At 30.9% G+C, this 25,502-nt stretch overlaps 1 protein-coding gene across 4 annotated transcripts in view; it reads right to left on the bottom strand.

Annotated features, from left to right (window-relative positions):
- Nucleotides 1-1,143: 1,143 nt before the first annotated feature.
- Nucleotides 1,144-25,502, bottom strand: part of LOC139520108 (G protein-coupled receptor kinase 5-like) — a 42,296-nt gene continuing 17,937 nt past the window's right edge. For 2 of the 4 annotated variants that reach the window (XM_071312551.1, XM_071312549.1), the window contains 11 exons: nt 24,265-24,469; nt 23,628-23,818; nt 21,187-21,224; nt 19,567-19,656; nt 16,583-16,671; nt 15,536-15,658; nt 13,434-13,571; nt 12,613-12,750; nt 12,079-12,210; nt 9,958-9,981; nt 1,144-7,526 (listed from right to left, as the gene is read on the bottom strand). In XM_071312551.1, coding sequence (XP_071168652.1) covers nt 7,509-7,526; nt 9,958-9,981; nt 12,079-12,210; nt 12,613-12,750; nt 13,434-13,571; nt 15,536-15,658; nt 16,583-16,671; nt 19,567-19,656; nt 21,187-21,224; nt 23,628-23,818; nt 24,265-24,469 — 1,186 coding nt within the window. In that variant the 3' untranslated portion in view covers nt 1,144-7,508. The remainder of the gene's footprint in view (nt 7,527-9,957; nt 9,982-12,078; nt 12,211-12,612; nt 12,751-13,433; nt 13,572-15,535; nt 15,659-16,582; nt 16,672-19,566; nt 19,657-21,186; nt 21,225-23,627; nt 23,819-24,264; nt 24,470-25,502) is intronic. The other 2 variants (XM_071312550.1, XM_071312552.1) reach the window with 1 other exon arrangement.

Genomic DNA, 25,502 nt, shown 5'->3' with positions numbered 1-25,502 from the left:
ATGCAAGGGTCACCTGACCTAATTTCTATGGTTCTAGAATCCACGTTTATTTCAGGTCTGAAAATCAAATATATTTGGCCTATAGAATTAATGTGTGGCATACCTTACCATCAGACAGATATAATATCAAATAACGTCTATCTGTAGTTTTGCATTGTTTTACTGTGATTATTATTAACTATTTCATAGAACACAGTGCTTTGTATATTTACATATTCTCCATCTATTGATTGAGGTTTAAAGTGGGAAAATATGTACTGATATCTATCCCGAGTAAATGATCTTCTAAGTAATAAATAATTGTCAATAACGGTTACCTTTATTTCCCAATATTTGTTGACTACCATTTTATTGTGGCTACTAGTCTTATTGACACAATCAAACCAAATCTCCTTATTTTGATAATAGTTGTGTTTTTTGTTGATTTCAAGAATTTTATATTGATAAAATTGAGAATGGAAATGGGGGAATGTGCCAAAGAGACAACAACCCGACCATAGAAAAAAACAACAGCAGAAGGTCACCAACAGGTCTTCAATGTAGCGAGAAATTCCCGAACCCGGAGGCGTCCTTCAGCTGGCCCCTAAACAAAGATATACTAGTTCATACCTTAAAGTTGTCTTTGTTCAATTGTTCACCACTTGTCGGAAAAATAACTGTACAGCAACTACAGTATTCAAGATATTTTACAAACTAACCAAATTTTGTCATGATTTGTTGCCATGGTAACTAATTAAATATGAAATGTTTTTCTTTTTCAGAATAACTTTTATCTTATTCAAGTTGGGACAAATTTAGGAATTTTTATGAAAACTTTCAATTTGCACTAACATTTAGGCCAAATAAAGGCTTCATGGTCCCTATTCCTATATCAACCACTTGCCTAAACCTAGTGACTTGGACTTAATGTATTGTATCGACTAGTGTCTATTGCTGAAGACTATCTTGACCAAAAGTTGGTTTTTTCATGTTTTTGTATTCCTTTAAAATTTTATAATTTTTCCTGACTTGAAACAACTGATGCCAAATGTGGAGCATTACATGAGGTATTGTCACTAGTGTGTCTCTGGCTGATCATATCAGGGTTATTAAAGATATGTAAACCATTTCCAAGCCAGATGTCAAGAACAACCATAATACATGTATAATTTAACATTTTATTAGTGAGCTGTCATTCACATTTTCATATAACTTTTACACGTTTCTCATTCTCTTATCTACTAGAAAGGTATCAAAAGAGGTTACATCACCTACTAAATATAGCCTATAATGCTGTTATAGAGTATTGATCAAATGCAGTCAATACAGGAAGTTGTCAATGTAGTAAAATAAAGTGAATGTAATGAATATACCCTGTGCTGTTTTGAAATATTACATATGTTGAAAAAATAATTATTCTGTCAGTAATTACACATATTTAATTTTAATTTATACATTTGTACATCTGTATTTTTTTTTAATGAAAATGAAAAATCTTTTTATCCTGAAAGCTATTTTATAATTTATTTTTGGCCCCTTCGGGCCCCTAATTTCTAAACCGTTGGGACCATAACCCCCAAAATCAATCCCAACCTTCCTTCTGTGGTTACAAACATTGTGTTAAAATTTCATTGATTTCTATTTACTTATACTAAAGTTATTATCCAGAAACCATCCTTCTTCGGACGACGACGCCGATGCCGTGATACCAATATACGACCAAAATTTTTTAAATTTTTGCGGTCGTAGAAAAAGGAGAAGGTGTGTTAAGACCACATTTTGCTCCCTTGAAGTCAAAAGGATTATAAATTTTCCCCAAAAAATCTTCAGATGTTTGTTAGCCATCAGTATTTGGATTTGAATTTTGTATTTTGTGTTGGCATAGGGGCTAAACAAAAACTGCCAAAATATCATCATTATGATATCTTTATTTTACAAGGCTTATATAATTTTTTTCATGGGTCACAAGAAATGGCTCTTATTATGCCTCCTCCTCCAAACTTTATACCTGAATTTTAAAGTATTTTGATATATTAATTTCTAGAGAACCTCTTAAAATCATACTAATCTGTTAAAAGAATTTTCAAGGTGATACATGTAAACTTCTTTGTTCAAAATGATTTTTTTTTTTATGAAAAGCACCAATGTACAGTTTATTACACCGGAGAAATATATATTTTTTTACAAAGAAAACAGCACATTTTATTTCTAAACATTGATGAGGTTACCGAGAGAAACGGACAAGTTATAAAATGTAAAACATTCACATTAAAATAATCAGGACATATATACACAGCTGAATCCTGCAGCACATACATACAATAATAAATATGATTCAAGTATCAAAATTTGCTTGGTAAATGGTGCTTTCAAAGACACGTGTTAAAACAAACATGTAAAGGACAAAATTCTCAGTTATATTTAGGTAAAATCTATATTCAATTAGTGTTTTTTTTTTTTTTTTTATTGTTCTACAATTATACACAGTCCTATTGTTAGAAAATCAACACAAAATTGTTATGTGAAGTTAATGACAATTTATAGGATCTTTATCATGTTAATAATGATTGGTAAAAACATGAAAGCAACAGATGAAGCAAATAAAATACTTTCTCCAAACACAAATAAAAGAGATCAATTATTATATTAAAAGTTGATAAACAACCACACCATTTACCATGCAAAAAGATTATTCTTGTACAAGTCAAATTTTATAGCTATATATATATATTGTAAGAAATTCATATGACAAACATCAATAGAAACCGTTGTACGAACATTCATTTTATATTTTGAGTAACAAAAATTTCTTTCATTCAATGTCAAAATCAATTTGACGTTGGTAATATTTTTCAATGCGAAATTGGGCTTATGCAAAAAAAAAGGAAAATCTTTGAATTCTCTTACCCCTCATTGAAAAATTCACATTAGATATATAACCAAGCAAGAATGTACCTTCATTTGCAAAATATCAATGAGCTTTAAATCAGATTATCATGTCCACTTAACAAAGGAAGATAAGTTAAGTAACTCTTATAAATCTCTTATCGGCATAACATTTTAGAATGCACATTTTACAAAGCAATATCTTAAATTATTTCTCATTTTATTTGAATGTAGACTTTACAAGATTTTGCACTGACAACATTTACCATGAGCACCTAGATTCCTTCTAAAAATAAACTTTTGTGTCAAGCAAAATTGAAAAAAGCTTTGTGTAAACCAGGATTGACATAGCTTTGAATCAAGTAGAAAAACGTGACAAAACAATGCCTCCTTATCAAAAATGTGATGGAAACATCATTCCGGTATATCTAACCACAATATGAGAAAGTGTTGATCAGCTTAATAAATGTCCACTTAAAATACCTGTAGTTAGTATTTTTTTTAAATATGGATAATTTAACAATGATAAGTACTATTTGTTGAACAGAAATATTTTGCATTCATTGGAGTGGATATCTTGTACTCAAAAAGCTTTAAAGGTAAATTCTACCTATATATGTTTTTGTCATTTTATTTACCTAGCCATCAGATTTTCTTAAACTTCAATCGGAAAGAGATGTTATAAGAAAATATATACATAGTTGAATCTAATGATTTTAATTCATGGCTGGATAAATGAAAGTTAAATTATCTTCCAGCACTTTGAAGCAGAGATTCGTTAATGAGATTCTCTATTTCATTATATTTCAAATCTACCATTTGAACACATTGCTCTAGCACATAACAATAATTAACTGGTATTAATACATTTTTGTCACATTTACATTCATACAATACTATTAACTCATTATGTAGTCACAATCCTCATAATTTACTTATTTACAAAGAATACTCTATATCTATGCTATAATATTGGACTTTTTAACTTGGAATATGCTATCTGAAAAATTTGAATTCTATTTATCAAAGGAAAACTTCTCATAAATATGTATAATGAGAATATTATAGAGAAGTTGGTAAAGAGTTTTGGAGGTTGCTTTTTTTAACTATGTTTGCAACTTTTAATTTTGTTGTTGTTGCTGAAAGGCTGTTATTGGCAATGTTTCCTGCTAACAGGTAGAAATGCAACTTTGGAGACGGATTTTTTTTTTATGACTTTCATGAGAAATAACTATCCTATTTCCAGTTTTTCACAGCACCCTTCACCAACCTTTATTGACAAAAAGAATTAAAGTCTTAATATTTTTTTCTTTTTAATCTCATGATTCAATATTTAATAACCATATTTAATTCTTTTATAAATTTCATTAAATAGAAACTAAATTTAATAGAAAATTGTTTATTCTTATTCACCATATTTATTTACAATTCATTTGTTATTTTCACTTCCTGGTTGAGAGTGTTAACCCAGTAAACTCATTAAAAAGAAAGGTTATAATCAAACAAAATATAGTTACAATGCTTCAAATATGTTTGTTCGTAATGGCTATAAACAAATATCTAGTTATGTTAGACGTGTGGTATTTATAGTGTATTGAAAGCATAGATTTTTGTGAGTGTGGTCAGGCATTACGTAAAGCTCTAACAAATTATTGGTGTTAATATCATTTAAGAGGTAGAAGATATATCAACTTTATCAAATGGTCACGAATGATCTATCTGATTAAACCAGACTGTAGAATTTGTAAAGAAATAAAACCATTCAATATGCAACGTCTATGAACATTGCTAGATTTGTTTAAAGTATTGGACTGTAGATTTTGTAAAGTTTCACACAAACCGAATAATGTAGTAATAATGTGTCATGGTTATGACAGGATCTTGTTGAACCTTTTGTTGCATCATTTGAATTAATTGATTATCTGTGACCTTTACCTTCTGAACAATCTTGGGCTAAGGCACATGTTATCTCATGACAAACCATTCTGTGATGCCTGTCTTAGATTGTGGCAAACATACCAACATACTGCGATGCCTGTCTAAGTTTGTAGCCGGGCATACAAACAAACCCCGTGTACAGCATTTCAATATACAAAATGTATTCTTGGTCTTCAAATAACAGGGCCAGGGGTAACAATTATGATGTATAACTCACATTTTTTGTTAGTTAGATCTAGAAAGGGAGCGCTCTGCGAGAGACAGATGATGCATGTGATTCATTAATACTATTATAACTTTCTTACAGGTGACAATTTTAACCAGTGACAGTATGTAATTATTTTAAGACCATTAGAATCCAAATTTATAAAAATATATCAACTACAAGCATGTTAATTATCTTTAGGTTCACCACAATTGGTGCAGAATATTAAATGTTAAAATAACATTTCCAGTTAGAAAGCCAAGTATTTTCTCTCTAAAAAATAAATTTAAGGAAAGTGAGTTATGTTTTATAGCAAAATTCAATATATAGATTCCTTAGAAAACAATGCAAGTCTGGCCTAATCAGAACTACAATGCAAAAATGAAAAATCACTTCAACGCTGGACAAAATAAATCCTTGTATTTATAACTGATGCATTATTTACTACAAATGAAAACTTGACAGTCATCAAATGGGTTTCATAACAAAGAATATACATACATCTTAAATACTGGCAGATAATCATTCACACTATAAAAACTTCTCTCACTCCAATGATACAATAACTGAGGAGAAATAAAAATCTAACAATTATAACAAAACATATTACTGTGAGCACATTACTTTGCAATGTAAACAAATTCTTTTTTTTTTTGGACAAAATACTGGCAAGTTTTCTATCTACGAAATTTCCTTATAGGAAGACAACATTTAAATGAACACCAGGTACAAATAATCTTGACTAGCAAGCTGCCATCATAGCTCCTATCACTTATTAGATACAGGCATTAATTACCCTTTGGTCACATTTATAGCCATCCCATTTTAACATACTCCCAGAGAGGAGCACACTGTATGTTTGGGGATCAGACCATACGTGTGCTCCTCTCCCCATGTGTATACCTATGGGACAGCCATTATGTGAAAGTAAATAAACTCCTCGTCTCAACTTTGGTCACAACTCAGTCTTATTAAATAGTGGTCAGAATAAATAAATGTCCTATTCTATAAAGGTTATATAATGTTGGGTATGATATATAGCTACGTTCCCATGTGACCTGGACTTGGTCAAAAACTTACTCCCATATTTTAGAGTAAAAGAAAAGAGGGGATGTGGCATTAATTCATTACAGAATCCCTACATGCATTTAGTTGACAAAACATTAGCAAAGACACAGCACTTTTATTGTTGTTCTTCATCTCAATTTATCCTTCATTACTACAAAATAAAACCATGTTTTTGATAATTTCAAAAACAAATCTGTTCATTGTCTATAACTTGGAAAAAGCTAAAAAATAAATTTTGAATGCAGCAAGATTTATTTAAGCAAGCTTTTAATCTTATTGCACTCTTTTTATTACAGCTTTGTGAAAGTTAAAAACTTCACATGCAATCTCAGTTTCCTATCAGAAGTTTAAATAACTTCACTTTAGTTCAAAGTGTGAAGTAAAACAAGGTTGGATTTTTTCTGAACCAGTTCAGAAAAGGGACTCAGTTTTAAATCAGGAATACAAATTTCCTAGCACTACTGGATTTTTAATTAGCCACTTAGCCTACATTTTAAAACTCTTTCAACGGAAAGAAAAAACATTTTTATTCTCTTTTCTGCAAAGAAGTACACAGGTCTGCTATAATATGCAAATCTTAAGAAACATAAAATATATAAATGTATAATACTAAAATATAATCAATATCTTGTGTTAAGTTTGATCTTTTAAAATCATGCAGGGGGTTTGATCTATATCAAATTTCTTAAAGTACTCCTTTTTTTATGAAAAGAAATTGATTTTTTGTTTTCTAAATTAGTAACAAAAATATGTACTTTTGTACTAATGTATTAATTATAAATTTTTATAATTTAAATATATTCTATGATTCTAAGTAACATATATTTTGAAATTCTGTATCACCAGATTGCTTTAAAAGTATTGATGAAACTTTCTACCCAAAGAAAGAAGAATAAATCATAGAATTGCATCCCTTTACCAAGGCTAGCCTCCCTTAATTAATTATAGGATTCCATTCAAAATTTAAAAAAAAAGACATTGGATTGATATCTAGTAGTAGTACCCTGCATTATCTAGGTAAGGAACCTGAGTTCTTTAGCTGACCAATGACCTTATTACTGAATATCATCTAAGCAAGTGACCACTATTCACATTTTATCACAGGAGCCCTACAATCCTAAATGTCACATATTCTGGAGGTGCATAATCCACCTTCACAGAAAAAAATGATGGCATATATTTTTATCTCTGTTTGGATAAACACAATAAGATTATATCAAGATCTCTCTTAACAACAAAAATAAAGTAAGGAACTAGCAAAGTTGTTGATTATACTAGGGAATTTATAAAAATCATTCCTCAGAGACGGCTGTCGGGTCTGGAGTTATCTTCCCCTAAGACAGTTTATCCTCTGTTTATCTCCCTGGACATAATCCTGAGCTTTGATAAATAATATCACTGAGTGTCTTTAACACCAGGTAAAATACCTCTGTCAGTGTCCTTCTGAATTCTGTTAAAAAAGAAAAGAAAAAAATATTTAAATGATTTTGTTACTTGAGAAATATTTTTCTACATATGTAGGAAGTAAGTAAATTGGATATCTCATATTAGTTCTGAATTTTTACCAAAGACAATTATCATCATGTTTCAAACCTCTTTCAAAAATCAAAAGTTTAAATATCTGTGAAAAAAAATTTGTTGCTCAGTCTTTTGTGTTCTATGTTGTGTTAGTTTGTTGTTCGACTTTATGTCTCTTTTTGCCATGGTGTTGTCCTTTTATTTTCGACTTATTAGTTTGAATGTCCCTTCGATATCTTTTGCCTCTCTTTTTAAGGTGGTACCTAACACTACAGGGAGATAACTCTTTAAAATCAACAGAACGTTTTAATGACGTTGTGTTCATAAGAGAATATTAAGCTTCTCAGTGATCAAAATAAGTGTTTGTCAAACTGCTATATAACCAGTGTAATTTTTCTGATTAAAATGTTGGTTCAAATTTTTTGAAATTCTTATATTTTTTTCAAAGGGTCAAAGTAAATACTTCGACAAAATTTTAAGAAAATTAAACGAGCCAAATCAATTTTAGTTAAAGTGTTAGGTACCACCTTAATATATAATTCTTCATCATTCTAACACAGAACTGTAGATCTATACTTTTGTAATTAGTTCATAAGTAGGTGATTGAGTCCTATTTCTATCTTGAGTATGTGAACCCAACATTAGTCAATCATAAACTGTTAACACAGAGATATGTCTCGCCTGCTGGTGGAAAAAAAACCAAATCTGATAGACAGCAACATTGCTTATTAATTCAAAGTCCCTGGACCGTGACATAGGGGGGATGACCTGTAACTGGTTGTCAAACTGATATGTACTAATTATAGTGATAGTAATGCAGCTTCATAAAAAATATCTTTGATCTATCACGAGCAGTTCCTATGAAACAAACAAACTTAATGGGACATTAGCTTTAATTTAGACAAATTCTTTTTATTTCAAGTAATTATCAAAGCAAAATTTTGAAATAATATTTCTTTATAAAGCAGTCAGTTTGGTCCAAATTTGTCCAAAACAATCTCATCACTGATGTTTTATTTACTTGCAAGTAAATAATTTAACGTCTCTTGAATTCATTTTCATGTGACTTATTATTTAAACCAGTAGCTAGAGATGGATTATGCATGTACTAGGTATGTTCAGCTATTAAAAAGAAAAGAATGTAGACATGGAAAGTGAAATAAATATGAACCATTTCCTTGACTGATTCGAATCACAAAGAAATCATTCTTATACAGCTAAATACGTTGATTAACATATTATTTTTAAACAAACAGACCTAGCAAATCCAAATGAAAGTGCTTTCTATCTATTTAAACTTATGTTTTTATCCAATATATTACTGTGCATTTTTCAATGGTCATCTCCATGAATAATAAGATGACATCTGGATTAAATACACATGAAATGCTGAAGAGTCCATGCATTGTTAATTGGTTATTTTAAGAAATTAATCATTTGGATATACATTGTTGTACATTAATCAAATCAAATATATGAGAATTTGAGTCAAATTGGTGAACATGAATTCAACAGCTAATGTCCTTTAAGCAGAAAACTTAAGATTGAAAATTGCTTAATAATTTAAAGTCAATGAACCATGGCTAATGGGACAGGGCATCAAAATAAGTCACCACTCTCATATGTACTGACAGCAATGCAACTTTATAGAAATTATCATTGATCTATCACAAGCCATTCCTTCAAACAGACTTCCACAGAAAACTTTACAAAACTTGACACTGCTGGAAAAGCAACACATATGTCTCGCGAGACAAAAATGGCTACAGTAAGATTAGATATGGAGTATTGAACGCTAGTCATCTTTCATCCTGCTTTGAAGTATAAGTTCAACCAATATTCATGAACATTAAGCATATAGTGGGTAAAAACCATTATTGATCATTTTCTGTATAATCACAATAGTATTCTTTCGGTGATGGTCCACATACAACATTTGTAATGCATGTATGGTTGCATTGGTACTATATTACATACAGGCTCTAGATTTAGGTATCTCCAATTTGAATCTTTCAAGAAGTTCAATTAAACTACTTTTGGAAAAATGTGTCCATAAACTGACTAGGTTATTCATAATTACATGTCGACCATGAAACGAAAAATAAAATTTAAATTGTTTGATGTTGCCTATCTATCTACCAGAAAAATTCTACGACACAAAATAATTTCAATTTCTTCACTTTTTTTTTTTATTTAAATAATTCCCTACTGGAATATCCTTTTCTTGCCTAATAACTTGTGTATTTTGTAAAAAAAAATCCATTTATACCAGGCATGGGTAGGCAACATCAAACGAAGATTTTTTAAGAGTGGCCAGAGTCAGAGAAATTATAAATACATGCTTAAACCTATGTTCTACTTACATAACAGCAAGTGTGCTGGTTTGTCTGCAAAAATAGTCAATTTAAAACTTAACACCATATGGAAAAGTATTAAAAGGGGTATTTGCTATCAAATTCATGTTCACCTACAGGTATTTAACTCAAAATCTCAATATAATATCTAGAACATAATAAAAAGTCTATCTAAATTACTGAAAATCATAAGCAAATTAGTTACTAGCATGGATTTGTTGTAGTAGTGTATCAACATTTTTGTGTTTTTTTTTAGAAGATTCTAAATCTAATAAACTAGCGAGATAATCTTCTGAGAATTCTGTAGGTCACATGACCCGATGTAAAAATAAATATAAATATAAATACAAAGGCAAGCAAGTGCAATAGGGCTGTTCCAGAAAATACTATGTCCCCCCCAGGGACGGCACTTTTTTTTAACCCCCACCACCCACAGAAATAAAATTTAATTAGAACAGCACTCCCTTTGCATTTTGGTATTTCAAATACAACCACCCACATAATATTTAAAAAAATTGCCTTCCCTGGGGGGGACATAGTATTTTCTGGAACAGCCCTCATATAATGATGATGTTTCTAGGTCTTTGATTTGATGACATAGACTAAAACCAGGTGCTCCGCAGGGCGCAGCTTTATACCACCCCAGTGGTTTAACCCTGAACAGTTGGGGCAAATTTGGTCACAATATTCAAGCTTGATACTGAATTTGGATTGTGATAAAAATTTTGACACAATATAGGTTTTTGTCACAAAATTAATGTGGTCAAAGGTCTTACAAATCTATTGCATAATACTGTACAATTGAAGATTTCTTCTTGAAACATTTCAAAATCGTGAAATTTTGAAAAAAAAGGAAGCTCTTAAAATAATGGTTAACAAAAAATCCCGCCCCCCCCCTTTTTTGAAATCCCCTTGGAGCAATAACCCTTAAACTCAATCCAATGCTTTCCTTTGTAGTATTGAACCTTGTAGTATAATTTTAGAGAGATCCGTACACTTATTATCACAAGTTATTGTCATGATTGTTTGGAAACTAGAAACATGCTTCTTTTTGGCCCTTTTTTGGCCCCTAATTCCTAAAAATTTTGGGCAATTATCTCAAAACTTAATCCCAGCCTCCCCTTAGTTATATGGTACATTGCGGTACAATTTCAGAGAGATCCTTACAGTTACACACAAGTTCTTGTCTGGAAACTAGCAAAATACTTGTTTTGGCCCCTTTTTGGCCCTTAATTCTTAAACTTTGGCCCCATAACCCCTAAAATGAATCCAAAACCTTCTACTTGTGATTTAAACATTGCTGTGTAATTTCAGAGCAATTGAAATACTTGTACACAAGTTATAATCCTGAAACTAGAAAAATGCTTGTTTTGGACCCCTTTTGGGCCCCTAATTCCTAAACGGTTGGGACCATCATCCCCAAAATCAATCCCAACCTTCCTTTTGTGGTATTGAACCTTCTGAAAAAATCTAATAAAGATCTATTCACTTAAACTAAAGTTATTATCCGGAAACCAATGTGTCTTTGGACGACGACGCAGACGACGACATCATCATAAAATTTTTGGGGTTGTATAAAAATATGTGAAATCGTTTTACCTATATTTGAACAAATATTTTTAGGAGAGAAAGAGGGATTTTCCCAGATGCTGCCTTGTTTCACTTGTCAATGTTGACAATCTATTCTTTTTGATAAATAATAATGCTTAACCCATCCAAGTTTAGGGTTGAATTGAAGTTCACATGAATATGAATTCAAATAAGTTGAATTATTGACTTCTAAGCTTTTGAGGTTATTTTGACAAAATTGAACCAAATCTGACTGGAAATAGCGAAATATTATTTGATGATCTACGTGTGTTTTATATTTAGTTTCAAACTTATGGATATGTCCTATTTTTAGAAATATTGATTTTTCGGGTTTGTCAATGTAAAATCAAGATACATTTTTAAAACTAAACTCACTGAAGGTAATGTTGGTTGATTTGTTCAGTTGTACAAAAGGTTATAGGAATTTGTTAAAAGTTTAACAGATGATTGACATAAAGTGATGGAAGTAGCTACTAGCATTTGATATTGATAAATCAAATAATATAAAAAGGGCCTTTGTTCTATACTTAATTTACTTACCCTCGGTCGTCTAAACAATCTCTCTAATAAACCACCTCTGTTTTCTGGAGGAGGTGGGTCTTCTAAATCTGGTGATGGACCACCGTCGGGACCAAAAGTATTTAATTCTTTAAAACACTCTGTTTCTATCATCTACAAATAAATAGCTTATGAAATGTCATGCCAGTTACATGAATATTTAATTATAATACTGTGGACAATTATCTCGAAATAGTATTCAAAACAAATGACTATTTGTGCATTTGATCGTTTTTCAAACATATCCAGGAGGACAGTGTGATATAAATATAGACTGCTATTTACTTGATGTACACAACTAAATGGACTTAAAAATCTAGCTTACAAAGTATCAGATCTTAAACTGCAGGATAGCACATCACCCAAACTAGTCGTATTATGTGAACTCTAAATCTAATTTAGATTTGCTTTTAATCCAATATGATTTTTGCTTTAATCAATAAAAGCAAATACTAAATACTAATTTTAGAGTCTCTTGTTTGACTAAGGTAAAGAAATAAGTTAAACTAAGCATACCTCTTGTTGCCAAGCATAAGATACACTGCCTGTATTAAACTTTACATAAAATTTATCGTCAGTGGGATCTAAATTTACTCCTTTTACTGTAGAAAATTGTTCTATATCTAGAACGTCTTTACAATATACAGCTCTTCTCTGAAAATAAAAGAATTATGCATCATATAAATGATCATTGAGAAAATGAAGACATACTTTTACAACTAACTTTATAGCTTGTTTTATTCACAACTTTCACAATTAGAGCTTGACATAATGTAAAGATACAGATTCTGTTATAGCTTTCTTGAAATTACCAGTCTGTTTCTGTCTTCTGCGCAGAAGCTAAAATCTCCCACTTTTTAGAAAATGTCACCAATGCATTTGGTGACCTTCTGCTGTTGTTTTTTTCTATGGTCGGGTTGTTGTCTTTTTGGCACATTCCCCATTTCCATTCTCAATTTATTGGTATATTTCTCCTTTTTAGTTGTTTTAATGTCAGTTATAAGACTGCTGCATAAAGAAAGTGTTCTCTTGCATTGTCAAGAGGTCATACTTTGTAAAAAAGAAGTAATTCTCAAAAGGAAAAAAGACTTGTAATTCAGAGGCCAACATTTATATTCAATTATTAGGCCATAAATAATGAATTTGTAGATGGACACAGATAAAACATTAGGATTTAAATTTATTGGGAAGATTATCTGTTGTAACTTTAACAAGATTTACATTTAATGCCTTATCTTGTACTATTGTCTCCTCACAAATGTTCATGAACTATCTGTATATTCTACAGGCAGATTTATTCATTCAACACATATGCCTGCACTATTACACAAACTTACATCGGGAACAAATGGTGGATCTTCTATTCCAGCTTCTAATCGTTTAAAGTTGATTGTTTTAAAAAATGGGTGGGCTTTAACTGCATTGGCACCAGACTCCGAACAACCTAATCTACCTGTTGGATCTTTCTGTAGAAGCTGAAAGAAATGAAAACATAATGTGAATATTTAGTATAAAGGTATACTTTTAATAAACTAATCTTTCAATATACAGTGAAACCTGGGTAAACCGAACGCTGATGAATAAGATTTTCAGTTTAAATCGAACAATTTTCAAAGTCCCACAAAATTTCCCTATCAATTAACATTAATCTAACCTGAAAAAAAACGGACCCTGTCAACACCGAATTCCGAACGCTTTTTGAAGGCTTGTTAGTAAATTACCTGTCAAAATCGATCGATAGCAATCAAAACAAAAAAGTATTTTTAATTATTTGCATGATTTAATTAAACAAACACAGGATGACAGAGTATCCCCGAGGGTATTTGAGGTTTAATGAGCTAGTGAGTTGCTATTACAAACTAATTAGCATGTTTGTGTCTTTGTTTTCAGTGATCAAATGATTTTTTTGTAAAGAAACGTTAAACTGGTCAGCTGCCCTATCGCAGAAAAGGACAGGATGGAACTTTTCCTTTATAGATCAATTAAATGCTCGTTACTCAAATCTTAACGGCACAAACTTTTAACTGCCATTTAGTAGCTAACCTGTTTAATTAAATAATAGTTTTATAAAGAGTTTCACTGGATCAAGAAGTTGTGCAACACAAGGTCAATGACTTTCGAATTATATTTACGGGATGCCAGATTCCTTTGAGAGGCCCTAACATGTTATACCCCACCACATTATTGATGTATATGCCTGTCCCTAGTCAGGAGCCTGTAATTCAGTGGTTGTCGTTTGTTGATGTGTTACATATTTGTTTTTTGTTCATTTTTTTTACATTAATAAGGCCGTTAGTTTTCTTGTTTGAATTGTTTTACATTGTCTTATCGGGGCCTTTAATAGCAGACTATGTGGTATGGGCTTTGCTCATTGTTGAAGGCCGTACGATCACCTATAGTTGTTAATGTCTGTGTCATTTTGGTCTTTTGTGGATAGTTGTCTCATTGGCAATCATACCACATCTTCTTTTTTATACTATATATATATATAATTCAGATGCTACTCCTCCGTTATCTATTTGTCAACAATAAAGTCAGAGAATAAACTGGACCCCTGCTGTTGTTTCGCTCTTATCTTGTGGCAAAGTATCGATCAGCGGGTGACCAGTTTAGTCCGAGAACTCGTGTGTACAGATAATTGAAAATGACAATATCGATGTAACTACGGAATCGTCTTTTGACAGTGACTGAGAATCTGAATTGGTCACTGAATTAACGGATTAGAAAATAATTATAAAAAGCTAAATCGCTCCACGTCCTACATCATTGAACGATTTATACCTTTATACAACGAGGATTGTAATTGACAGAGTGGCGTTTGATTTATATCAAAAAAGTAAAATAATGTCTATCTTCATCTACATCTAAAGCATCATGAAAATAAATTGTCGTCTGTTGTGTCACCTATCGTGCCTTGTCAGTAAGTGCAAAAAAATATTTTAGTGTCAACTTCCGTTAACCTCTTCAATCCGAACACCTGTGAAAACCACACAAAATGCAAAGTCCCGTGGGTGTTCGGTTTGGACAGGTTTCACTGTATTTCATTTTTAGAAAGCATTTAAAAAGGTCAATTCAAATATATGTTTTCCCGATCATTTTATACTCAGAGTAAGAGCTACCATATGATCAGTGTTATTAGTATAGAAATTATCTTAAATAAGTCTAAATTTCAATTTTAATATTATAAAACATTAAAAGTTTCACTAATGCCAACAGAAGTTTTAGAGGTTCCAACTACCATAAGCAAATATGTCGGGATATCATTCTGTTCTGTTGAGACAGATTTTGAACTACCTACTCTTGTTGTATTATATTTCTTTAGTTTTCTAAACCAATTGGATAAAAATATATCTGATAAAGCCAATATGCCTGTCAAAAGTAGTAATTCTGTCATTTGTTCTGATTTTAAATGAAATGATGTATGTAAAAGAAACCTTACCTGTTGACAAATATCACAACAATCCGGATTAGAAAATTTAGATGAGTAGACTTCTCTATCTTCTTTCACTCGACGATCCACCTCTTCTCGCCGAACTTTCTCTTTTCTTGCCCTAAAAGGTCCCTGTCAAATGTAAAGTTTAACAGTTGATATAATTTGGTGTAATCAGAATATATACTACAATTTGACATAAAAATATCAATAATATTATACACAACTTTGGCATTCTTGCTTTTCTTTGACATTTTTTTTTATCATCTCCCTAACATGTTTTTGAGTTTTTCTATAACCATGATAACTGGAATGTTAGGTTTGATGAATAAATACTTCTGTTTTCATATGAAAATGTCATATGAAATTACAGCAGATTGTTTGGACAATGTCTTCTCTTACAAGCAAATCTATACAAAGAAGGATATCTTGATGTAATACTAATATGCTTATAAAAGATGACTATTTTGACATTCTTGTAAAAAAAGTGTGCTTAAAACACCATTAAATGATAGCTTTATAAACCAGGTGTAATCAGCTTAGATTGAGCTCTCACATGATTAGTATTTCTTTAATTTGGATAGTCATTGCTACTTCAGAAAATATTTACAAAAGTCACAATTTGGATTTCTGGTTGAAATTTTATTTCTTACAATTTTTTTTTGGAGTAGCTATTAAGTAACGATCCTAAATAATTTATCTAAATTCTCCGAAATTTGTTTTTTTAATGAAGAATATAACTAATTCCTTTTTTCAACTTTCACAAGTGAATCAGCTACTGCTCACTAATGATACCCCCGCCCCACTAAAAGATGAAAAGGTAAACAGGAAGTTGTTGATTGATGAATCTGAAAACACATCACACAGTATAGCGGACTAATATCAACCCTGAATCCAAAATTTCAGAAATCCTTGTATTGTAGTTCCTAGGAAGAAACGATAGAAATACTCATGGGACAAACAGATGGACAGACAGAGGTAAAACAGTAAACCCCTACTTTTTTTTTAAAGCAGGGGTATAATTATTTGCAACAAACAATGGTAGATAACTCTTACCTTGCCTTCTATCATTTCATAAATAATACAACCTAAACCCCACCAATCAGGACTAAATGAGTATCTTTCATTTTTCACTACTTCTGGAGCTGAAATATAAAGAAAACAGTTTTAACATCTTCTTATAAAGTATGCAATTACACTTAGATATAAGAAAAAACAAGTTTAAGTTGGATGCATGTGTTGACATGCTAAACATACACCTAATATCAGGTATCTGAAAGTAAGTGTCTGACAGATCCTAATAAGTATGAATATACAAAAGAAGATGTGGTATGATTGCCAATGAGACAACTGTCCACAAGAGACAAAAATGACAGAGACATTAACAACTATAGGTTACCTATAATGAAGATCATTTTTTTATAGTTATAAAAAAATATGAAATATGTGTCCTACAGATGGGAAATGTGCTCATATATTACAACTCATCATTGTCAAGCTTCTGACCAAACAAAAGTCATTCTGTTCAGTCATGTCAGTAGTACCAGAGAAAAATGTTACAGAATTATTTGTGGATGAACAGAAGGACAAACAGATATGGTTAATGTAATAAAGCCCTTACTTAAAGAGTGAGGGTATATGTTTTCATTGTGTGCATACTGGTAAGATGTCAATAAATGATAAACAAGAAATTATGTATTTTCTGTCTGAAACCCTAATACCAATTTCTTATGCAGGATATATCTACTAAAAACACCTTATATATTTGGGATTCATTTCCCTGCTTTTTTACTCCTGATTTGGGAATCAGAAAAGTGAGATAAACAAACTAAACTGCATCTAATTAATTCTTTGTAGATGTAGAAATTATTATGCAACTCCTATGTCTATGGACCAGAGCTTCCAAAACAGTCATATATTTCGGACATTTGATTAATGTCCAGTAAAAGTCCGGCTGGGCAAAGCATGAAACGGTCATATACATTTTAGTTTTCAAGGCTTTTTCGGTCATTTTAACATAATTCACGATCTTTTTGACCCAACCTTTTGCCTTTAACATCTACACATTTCCGGTCATAAAAGTGACATGATGATTAATTACTATCAAAACAACCCCTACTACAATACTTTCTAATTTTAATCAAGGCTAATTAGTTGTTGGACAGGTGATATCTACCTGTTCAGGTGACAGGTAAACTATGTTCAGTACCGGACATCGTATAAATTGATCGGTCTATTCACAATTATTTTCTTACATTTCAGCTGTTTGTAGCTCATTGATTTATTCCAAAAGATTAAAATTATAAGAAATTAGTTTATCTACATGATTTGATAAAAAAATTTAAAAGGTTTAAATGAAAAATCGTCAGAACTACTTCGAATGAACTAGAACACGTGTGCGCATGTGCAAAGGTGAGAAATTTAATTATGCATCCTTTATTTCTTCATAATACTAAAACTATCATTGATACCTGTATCTAAACGTTCATTTCAAGCATTTTGTTGAAGAAATAACGTGGAAAGAGCTTCTTCACTCAGTCATGCTTTGCAAACCTACACGGATTTTACGTATCCATTTATGGTCCACGTTTTACCATTGTCAAGTCAACATCCGGTTTTAGAAAAACGTGATTTTAAAAACGAAAATGAAGTTTTTGACATGTCATTTTGCACAAATAAAGAGTCTATGGCAGATATGAGCACACTTTGAATGATGTACTGCCAATTTAACAGTTTACATCCAAACATCCAAAACAAAGTAAAGTTTAAAATCGTTTTTTAATCTAATGTCATTATCATTGGAATGGCCATCTGATTACCATAATTGCCTTTTGTGACTTAGTCTTAAGGGATTAAAATCGGGATCAGATATAAAATGTCCGGCTGGCTCAAATGTTTTTTGGAAGCCCTGCTATGGACATGATGGAAATCAAACATATACACATTGGTCTTAATGTATTTTTCTGTGTGAGCTCACATTCAGAGTTTCATCTCCATCTTATTAATCTTCCTTGATAAGTAATATTGTGAATATCTTAAAACTAGTTCATAACAAACAGCATCCCTTTCAAATGTGTCTTTTAAATTTGTCATTATAAAACTGATATATGCCACCAAGTAAATTCGTACATGCAAAAAAATATCTAAAACCCTCCAAGAACAAATCCAAGACCAGTGAGGATTTTTTTGTTTGGTTAGTTTGTTTATACATCTACAATAGCTAGTAATGAATTAAAGGTTCATGATTTTCATCCAAGAAACAAACAAAGTTTACTGTGGTGCATTACTTTGATGCATGAAGTATATACTCAAGTATAAGTGTTGTAAATGGATATTTAAACTTCAAACTAAGAGTACACTTTGCACAAAAGAAATATCATTCAAATTTAAGTTGCAGGAAATAACATCATTTATACACTACATTTTTTTTCTTGCATTTTTGCTTTGAAACTCTAATAGCATACAAACCTTGACAACAGTTTTCTAATATCATAGAAAATATATTTATACTAGAGTTTGGTTTATTTATTTTTGTTTGATTCACATCAATGATAAATATTTCATGCATATTAAGGATAAGAACCAATTAAGCAATACATCAAAGAATTAGATTCCCCAAAGTGGGTCACTTTGAAGAGGAGCAAAAAATATGAATTGTGACTTAAAAAAGAATGCCTGCATGTTGGATAAGTACATATTCAGCCTTACAACAGACCATCTGCAGACGAATCACAATTTTACTTACAAACATTAGTTGGTAAATGGTACTTTACTTTTAATAGAAATATCCATGCAGAGGACATAAAAAACTTGTATTTGCTCAATCAACATTGTTTCAGCTATTTCACAAATCATTTCATATAATAACCAATTGAGTAGTCTCTATATATAGGGTGACAATAAATACCCTAAATTTTGCTATGGAGACCATTCCAATTCTTCATTGTAATACTTACTGAGTAGTCTCTATATATAGGGTGACAATAAATACCCTAAATTTTGCTATGGAGACCATTCCAAATCTTCATTGTAATACTCACCCATATAACCTACAGTTCCTACACGACCCTTAATTGTCTCCCCTTCTGGCACGTCCTCTGCCAGTCCTAAATCTGATATTCTAACATGACCTGTAATTATATTCATAATTAGTTCATTGTACATTTTGTTGTAAGAGCTCAATACCACAAAAAATATCAAGTACATGTAAACTAAATGTTGTAGAGGGAAAGTATTTATAAATTAATTTTAAAATAGAGTGAAAAGGAAAATAGACACTGTTTGCCCATACAACACATCTCCTTTGACAAGTTCTCAAATTAGCTGTTAACAGTAACTATATATATATATATATATATAGACATAGAAACCATTATTTGCTAAATTTTGACTACCTGAACAATGTTCTTAAGTCTATATATAGGCTTTTGTCTACAAATTTTATAGTCCATATTGGTTAACTTGCTTTGTTGAGGATTGGCCTTACTGATGTAGTCATACATTGCCTTTTAGATAGAATGATATTGATTAACAGTAGTAAGTGTTAATATGGATTGTTTATAGCTACCTTTTGACAGAATTAAGGAACACATGCACTGTTAAGGCACTGATGGTACCAAATAACAGTTTTATTGACATTTCAATTATGATATTCTGAAGCATAAATCATAATGGCATACCTGCCAACTTTTCAAAATCTCTATGGTCGATTTTGAACAAAAGAGGACCAGATGCTCCTCTCATATTGTCATGTGTTCTTAATCTACTACTATGTTGTTTGAATTAGTATATATATGTGCTTAAATACCCTTTTAACTCATTTGAATTCCTGTTTTGAGCTGCTGTTTATATAATAAAGAATTTCAAAATTCAGGTCAGCACCTCTCATGGGAGATATACCGGGTAAATAAGGATAGTAGGCAGGTTTGAATTGGTTTGTATTATAGCAACTTAGGAACTGGGTAATTATGGATATTTATTTACTCAAAAAAATTACCTCTTTTTCAAAAGATAATAGGGAAAACATCAAAAATAAAGGTCACAAATTAGATAAATAAGCTTGAAAAATTATATTTATGTCTGGAAAAGAAGTCTCTAGGAGAGAATGGACACCTCTTTTTTTCATGATTTTCCAAGTATTTATGTGGATTTGTAATTTATTTATTTTTTTATTAAAAATTGACATACATCAAAATGAAAATTTGTTTTACAGGCCAAGTTTTACATCTTTTTGAAGTGAGAAATACCAAATTTAATTCTTAATTGGCCAAGTAATACAAAGAGAATATATATATATCTGGAAATAAAAACTAAAAATCAACTATTCAAAATTTCCGTAAACCATTTTTTCTTTTATTTATAATATAGCAGAGAAACAAACAGGCACTGCAGCTAAACCCATACCATGCATGAAACTATATGCTGCCATAAATAAATTTTGGCAGGTGGCCAGTCAACTTTTGATTGATAAGGAAGTAACATTTCTGAAGAGCAATCAGGAAAATTGTGTTCATCTTCAGATTTCAATGAGAAAAGAGTGTATTCACTTTAAATGAAATGATTGTTTTTTTCTCTGAATGGAAAACAATCATACACAATCAATGATTACAAGACATTTGTTACAGCTGAAAATGACCATGTAATTAGGTATAATAACTCACCATTGTCATCTAACAATATGTTTTCTGGCTTCAAATCTCTGAAATAATACACATTCAAACGTTTATTATTCTGTAAATTCAGAAATAATTGTGTGCATTAATATTTGTCATGTTTGATACTGAAATTCTGACAAAATGGACAAAAAACAAGATAAATTATTGTAATTTCATGAAAAGCTGCATCTTTTCAAATTAACAACTTGTAGGATTTTGGACCTCCTATTGACCCACACCCATGTCAGAGTGATGGTCAGAATTTTTTTAATTTGAAATATGTCATATAAATTGTGATTCAAGTTCCAACTTATTGAAGTTTGGAAAATTTTATCCTTTTGCACCAATAGCTAGATTCTATTTTTCAATCTTTCAATGTAACAATGAAATATTAAAGAGAGGGAACACAACTACATGCTTCAAAAAAAATAATTCACTAATTATTTTTTTACATTTTAAAAGATTTTATGTGAGAATACATATGCACAGTGTAGATACTATTCTGTACGCTATCCAGAAGTCGTGATTTTCGAAGCGAGAACTTTTTGGATCACATTTTAAATTTGATGGGTATACTGAATTAAAACGGTAAGTTGATCATCTGTACATTGCTTAATAATTAATTCAGCCGACATCAATATTCTCAAATGGTTTAGAATTAAATTCCGCACATTCATTATTCGTATCTTTGCCTTAATCAAGAGATTTTCAAGTGCATCACTAAGAAAAATCAGTCGGCAAACCTAAAAACAATCTTTTTACCCTCTTAGTGTACAAATTAATGTAAAAACCACGACTGGTCATACAGTCAAAAAATCTGAAATCGCTTCTAGAATACAGTCAGTTCTAGACTGATCGTACAGTAATTTAATGTGGGATCCTCAAGGAAAACATATTTTTTAAGGAAATACGAATATTCTACTTAAATACGAAAAGAATATTGAAACAGTATATATTTAACTGTAAACTGATGCAAGTATTTGCAATAAAAGATTATTTGCTTTGTACGAGAGCAAAATTGTCCATCGATTTGACTTTTTTCTACCAAGTTGATGTGATGCACACGTATATTTTATATTCTAATGCATGATTTTGTTACAGTAACTCATATTTATGATGCTATATATACCTTGAAGATGTTCAAAGCACTTTGTAGATATAGGAGTAAACAAATGATGAGAAAAGTTACCGTAGGCAAAACCGTCCTGTTAGCCAGTTGGAAATCATTGCTTCCAAAATCGCGACTTCCAGATAGCATACAGAATAGTATCTACACTGTGATATGTACCGTTGGAAAACTTCTATTACATGATCAAAACTTGATGATAATGACACAAAATTTCTGAAAATGGCATTTCATGTCGCACATACTTATCACATATCTGTTACATACATATAACTATTAATGACATCTAATGCCAAAAATAAATATAAATTATAGTGATGTGCAAATAACTATTTAATACATGTTAATTAAATTCTCATAAATTTTCATGATATTTTGTCATGCATCTAATTAGTTATTATATAACAATGAAAAACATTTATAGCCACCAACATTTGCATAAAACCAGGCAACACTAGTGTTGACCAGGTCCGTGGTAAATACCTGTGAAAATACCAGGAAATACTGGTCAATTGAATTTTAAATAGGACATTACTATAAAAACCAGTCCCTAACAGCTTAATCACTGACTAATTGGGCAAATATAGTCACAGGAAATAAATAAAAAATTACAACGCTTTTGTGATAGAATTTCAATAATTATGATTTAAAAAAAAGAATTTCATATTAAAAAAAAACCAATCTCAAATAAATAAAGACACTGAATGATTATTTAAGGTATATTCATGCCGAATTAATCAGAAATAGGTCCCTGAGAATTAGCAGTTTAAAAATAAATGGGGATAAATATGTTCATTCTTGGTAAATAAAGACAATTACTGAGTACATATGTATGTAGACTATTTAATCATTGATGGTAGATTACTGGTAAATGTTTATAATCTCATTCAACAAATATCTAATGTCCAGGTGATATTCACACCTAGAACTGAGTAGTAATTAATGACACATCATCATAGCGATAGATCAATATTATAAGACAAATCTGTGTGCTGTGTACTGAAAATAGTCCCTTCTCTGGTGGTTTTCTGTATTGTGACATTTTGTGCTACATTCAAGTGCTGTTAATCATGAAAATATGAAAGTGTTAAAGACAACATTTGACTTTTTCTATATTATCAGCTCAGTAGTTAGTACTTCAGTACTGACATGATTTATAACAAGCTTTTTGAAATTATTAAGTGTTTTTTTTTCATTTTTTTTTCATTTTCAATTAATGGTTATAAAGAAGTAAAATAGAACAACTAAACAAACTAAAACCATGCAGTTTGTAATTTATAATGCCTTATTTTTACATACAGATAAACTGCCTTTTACATACCGATAAACAATGCCCTTTGAATGAAGGTCAGCAAGACCACACGTTATTTCTGCTGCATAGAAAACAGCCCTATCTTCTTCAAAGCCAGGGTTGCCCATATTGTGTATGTGAAACTTTAGATCTCCACCATTCATAATGGTTAATACTAGACACAGTGCATCTTTTGTTTCAAATGCATAGGCTAAATTAACCTGTGAAAAGATAATATCCAAATATAAAATTAATCCTTAATCTAAGACCATAATCTATCTATATTTAATTAAAAGAAGAATATGCACCAGGACAGCAATGCCCTCACAAAAGCTTGGCCCTCACTAAAGCTTGCTTATTATATGCGTAAATACTTTTTGACAGCATTTAATGTCAATTGAAGTTTTTAAGTTTTGTTCTTAGTATTGTGTTTCAGTTACATAAAATTGAATGCAGGAAGGACGTTCGTATGGTTAATGACCACTAAATGTCCCCTTCGTATAGCGACGGGGCCATTACAATGAATTATCTAGCCTTTTTCCCTTATATGATAATATCAAACTTATACAATTATTTCACACTTTTTTTGACATCAAAATAGACTTTATTTAAAAGACATTGTTGACAGGCAAAACAAAAACTAAGCATATTCTGAAACAACACTTACAATAAATCTCGAGTTTATTCTTTGAAGAATCTGCTTTTCATTTAAAGCCATTCTCTCTCCATTTCTCTTCTTTATTCTTTTCTTTTCTAACTTTTTACATGCATACATTTTACCAGTGGCTCGTACTTGACAAGCACATACTTCGCCAAAACCACCCTTCCCTAACACTCTGTACATACGAAATGTGTTCTTGGTTACAGGTTGCCTGAAATTAAAGAAATAAGTCAGTAACTTTTCGAAAAAATTAATTTTGTTAGGCTAAACTAAAGGAGTAAGTACAATTACAGCTTACATGAGACTCCTGAAATTCAACAAAAAGTTAAATAATCCATGAAGTCCATTCAAAATTGTGTGAGTTCTCTTTCACAATGAAAGAATATAATTATATAATCTGGATAATTTAGAACACCAACACCTTGCCATAAAACATATTTTATCCACATTAAAATATTTGTACAAACATCTTGTAACAGTAACAAATTGTCTTTATGGTTAAGACCTTTGCACATATTTAAAATCAAAGACAAAATCTGAAAATGGTATGGTTTCCATATTAATTATACTGAATGGAACCAAACATGTGTATATTCATCAGTACATTCAGTTCTCACCGTCCAAAAGATTGCATAATTATATTAAATTTCTATGCAAGCACTTGAAAATAAAAAAGAAAAACAATGAAAATAAAATGTTGCTCTCATGTACACATGTTTTAGACGAAATATTAAAAATGTCTTTATTCATTTATATATCTATTCTACAATTGTGTGAAAAGACTTATATATACATGTATATTCATTTTTTCTAGTTCACATAAACTAACAAAAAAATCCTTCTCTCTTTTTTAGTTATATATCTATCCTATTAATTAACCCTTTCAACGCTATACACGGCATATGCCGTGATGACGTACGCCGTTCGCCACTGCTATTCGCGGCATATGCCGCGATGAAAAAGGATTTTTCATTGGGACTCTAAAACCATTCGGTTTTCATTCGGGTTCTCTCTAATTTTTCATCGTTTGAATCTAGGATATGCAAGGTCTCATTTGCGCTTGAAATCCCGGCAATTTTTATAGTAAAATCATGCAGTAGAAGGAAAATAGAAGAAAAATAAAAACAAATATTTTGACAAATGCAAATGGCGGATATCGGAAACGAAGCTGTAAATATGGAAAAATTTCAGCATTTCTATGGCGAAACTAACAACGAGGATTAGTTAAAAGGTTTCTTGTTATC

Source organism: Mytilus edulis, chromosome 4 (genome assembly GCF_963676685.1).
Source record: "Mytilus edulis chromosome 4, xbMytEdul2.2, whole genome shotgun sequence".
Lineage (NCBI taxonomy): Eukaryota > Metazoa > Mollusca > Bivalvia > Mytilida > Mytilidae > Mytilus > Mytilus edulis.
The sequence above is the reverse complement of the archived record's forward strand: the minus strand, read 5'-3'. Positions and strand labels throughout refer to the sequence as shown.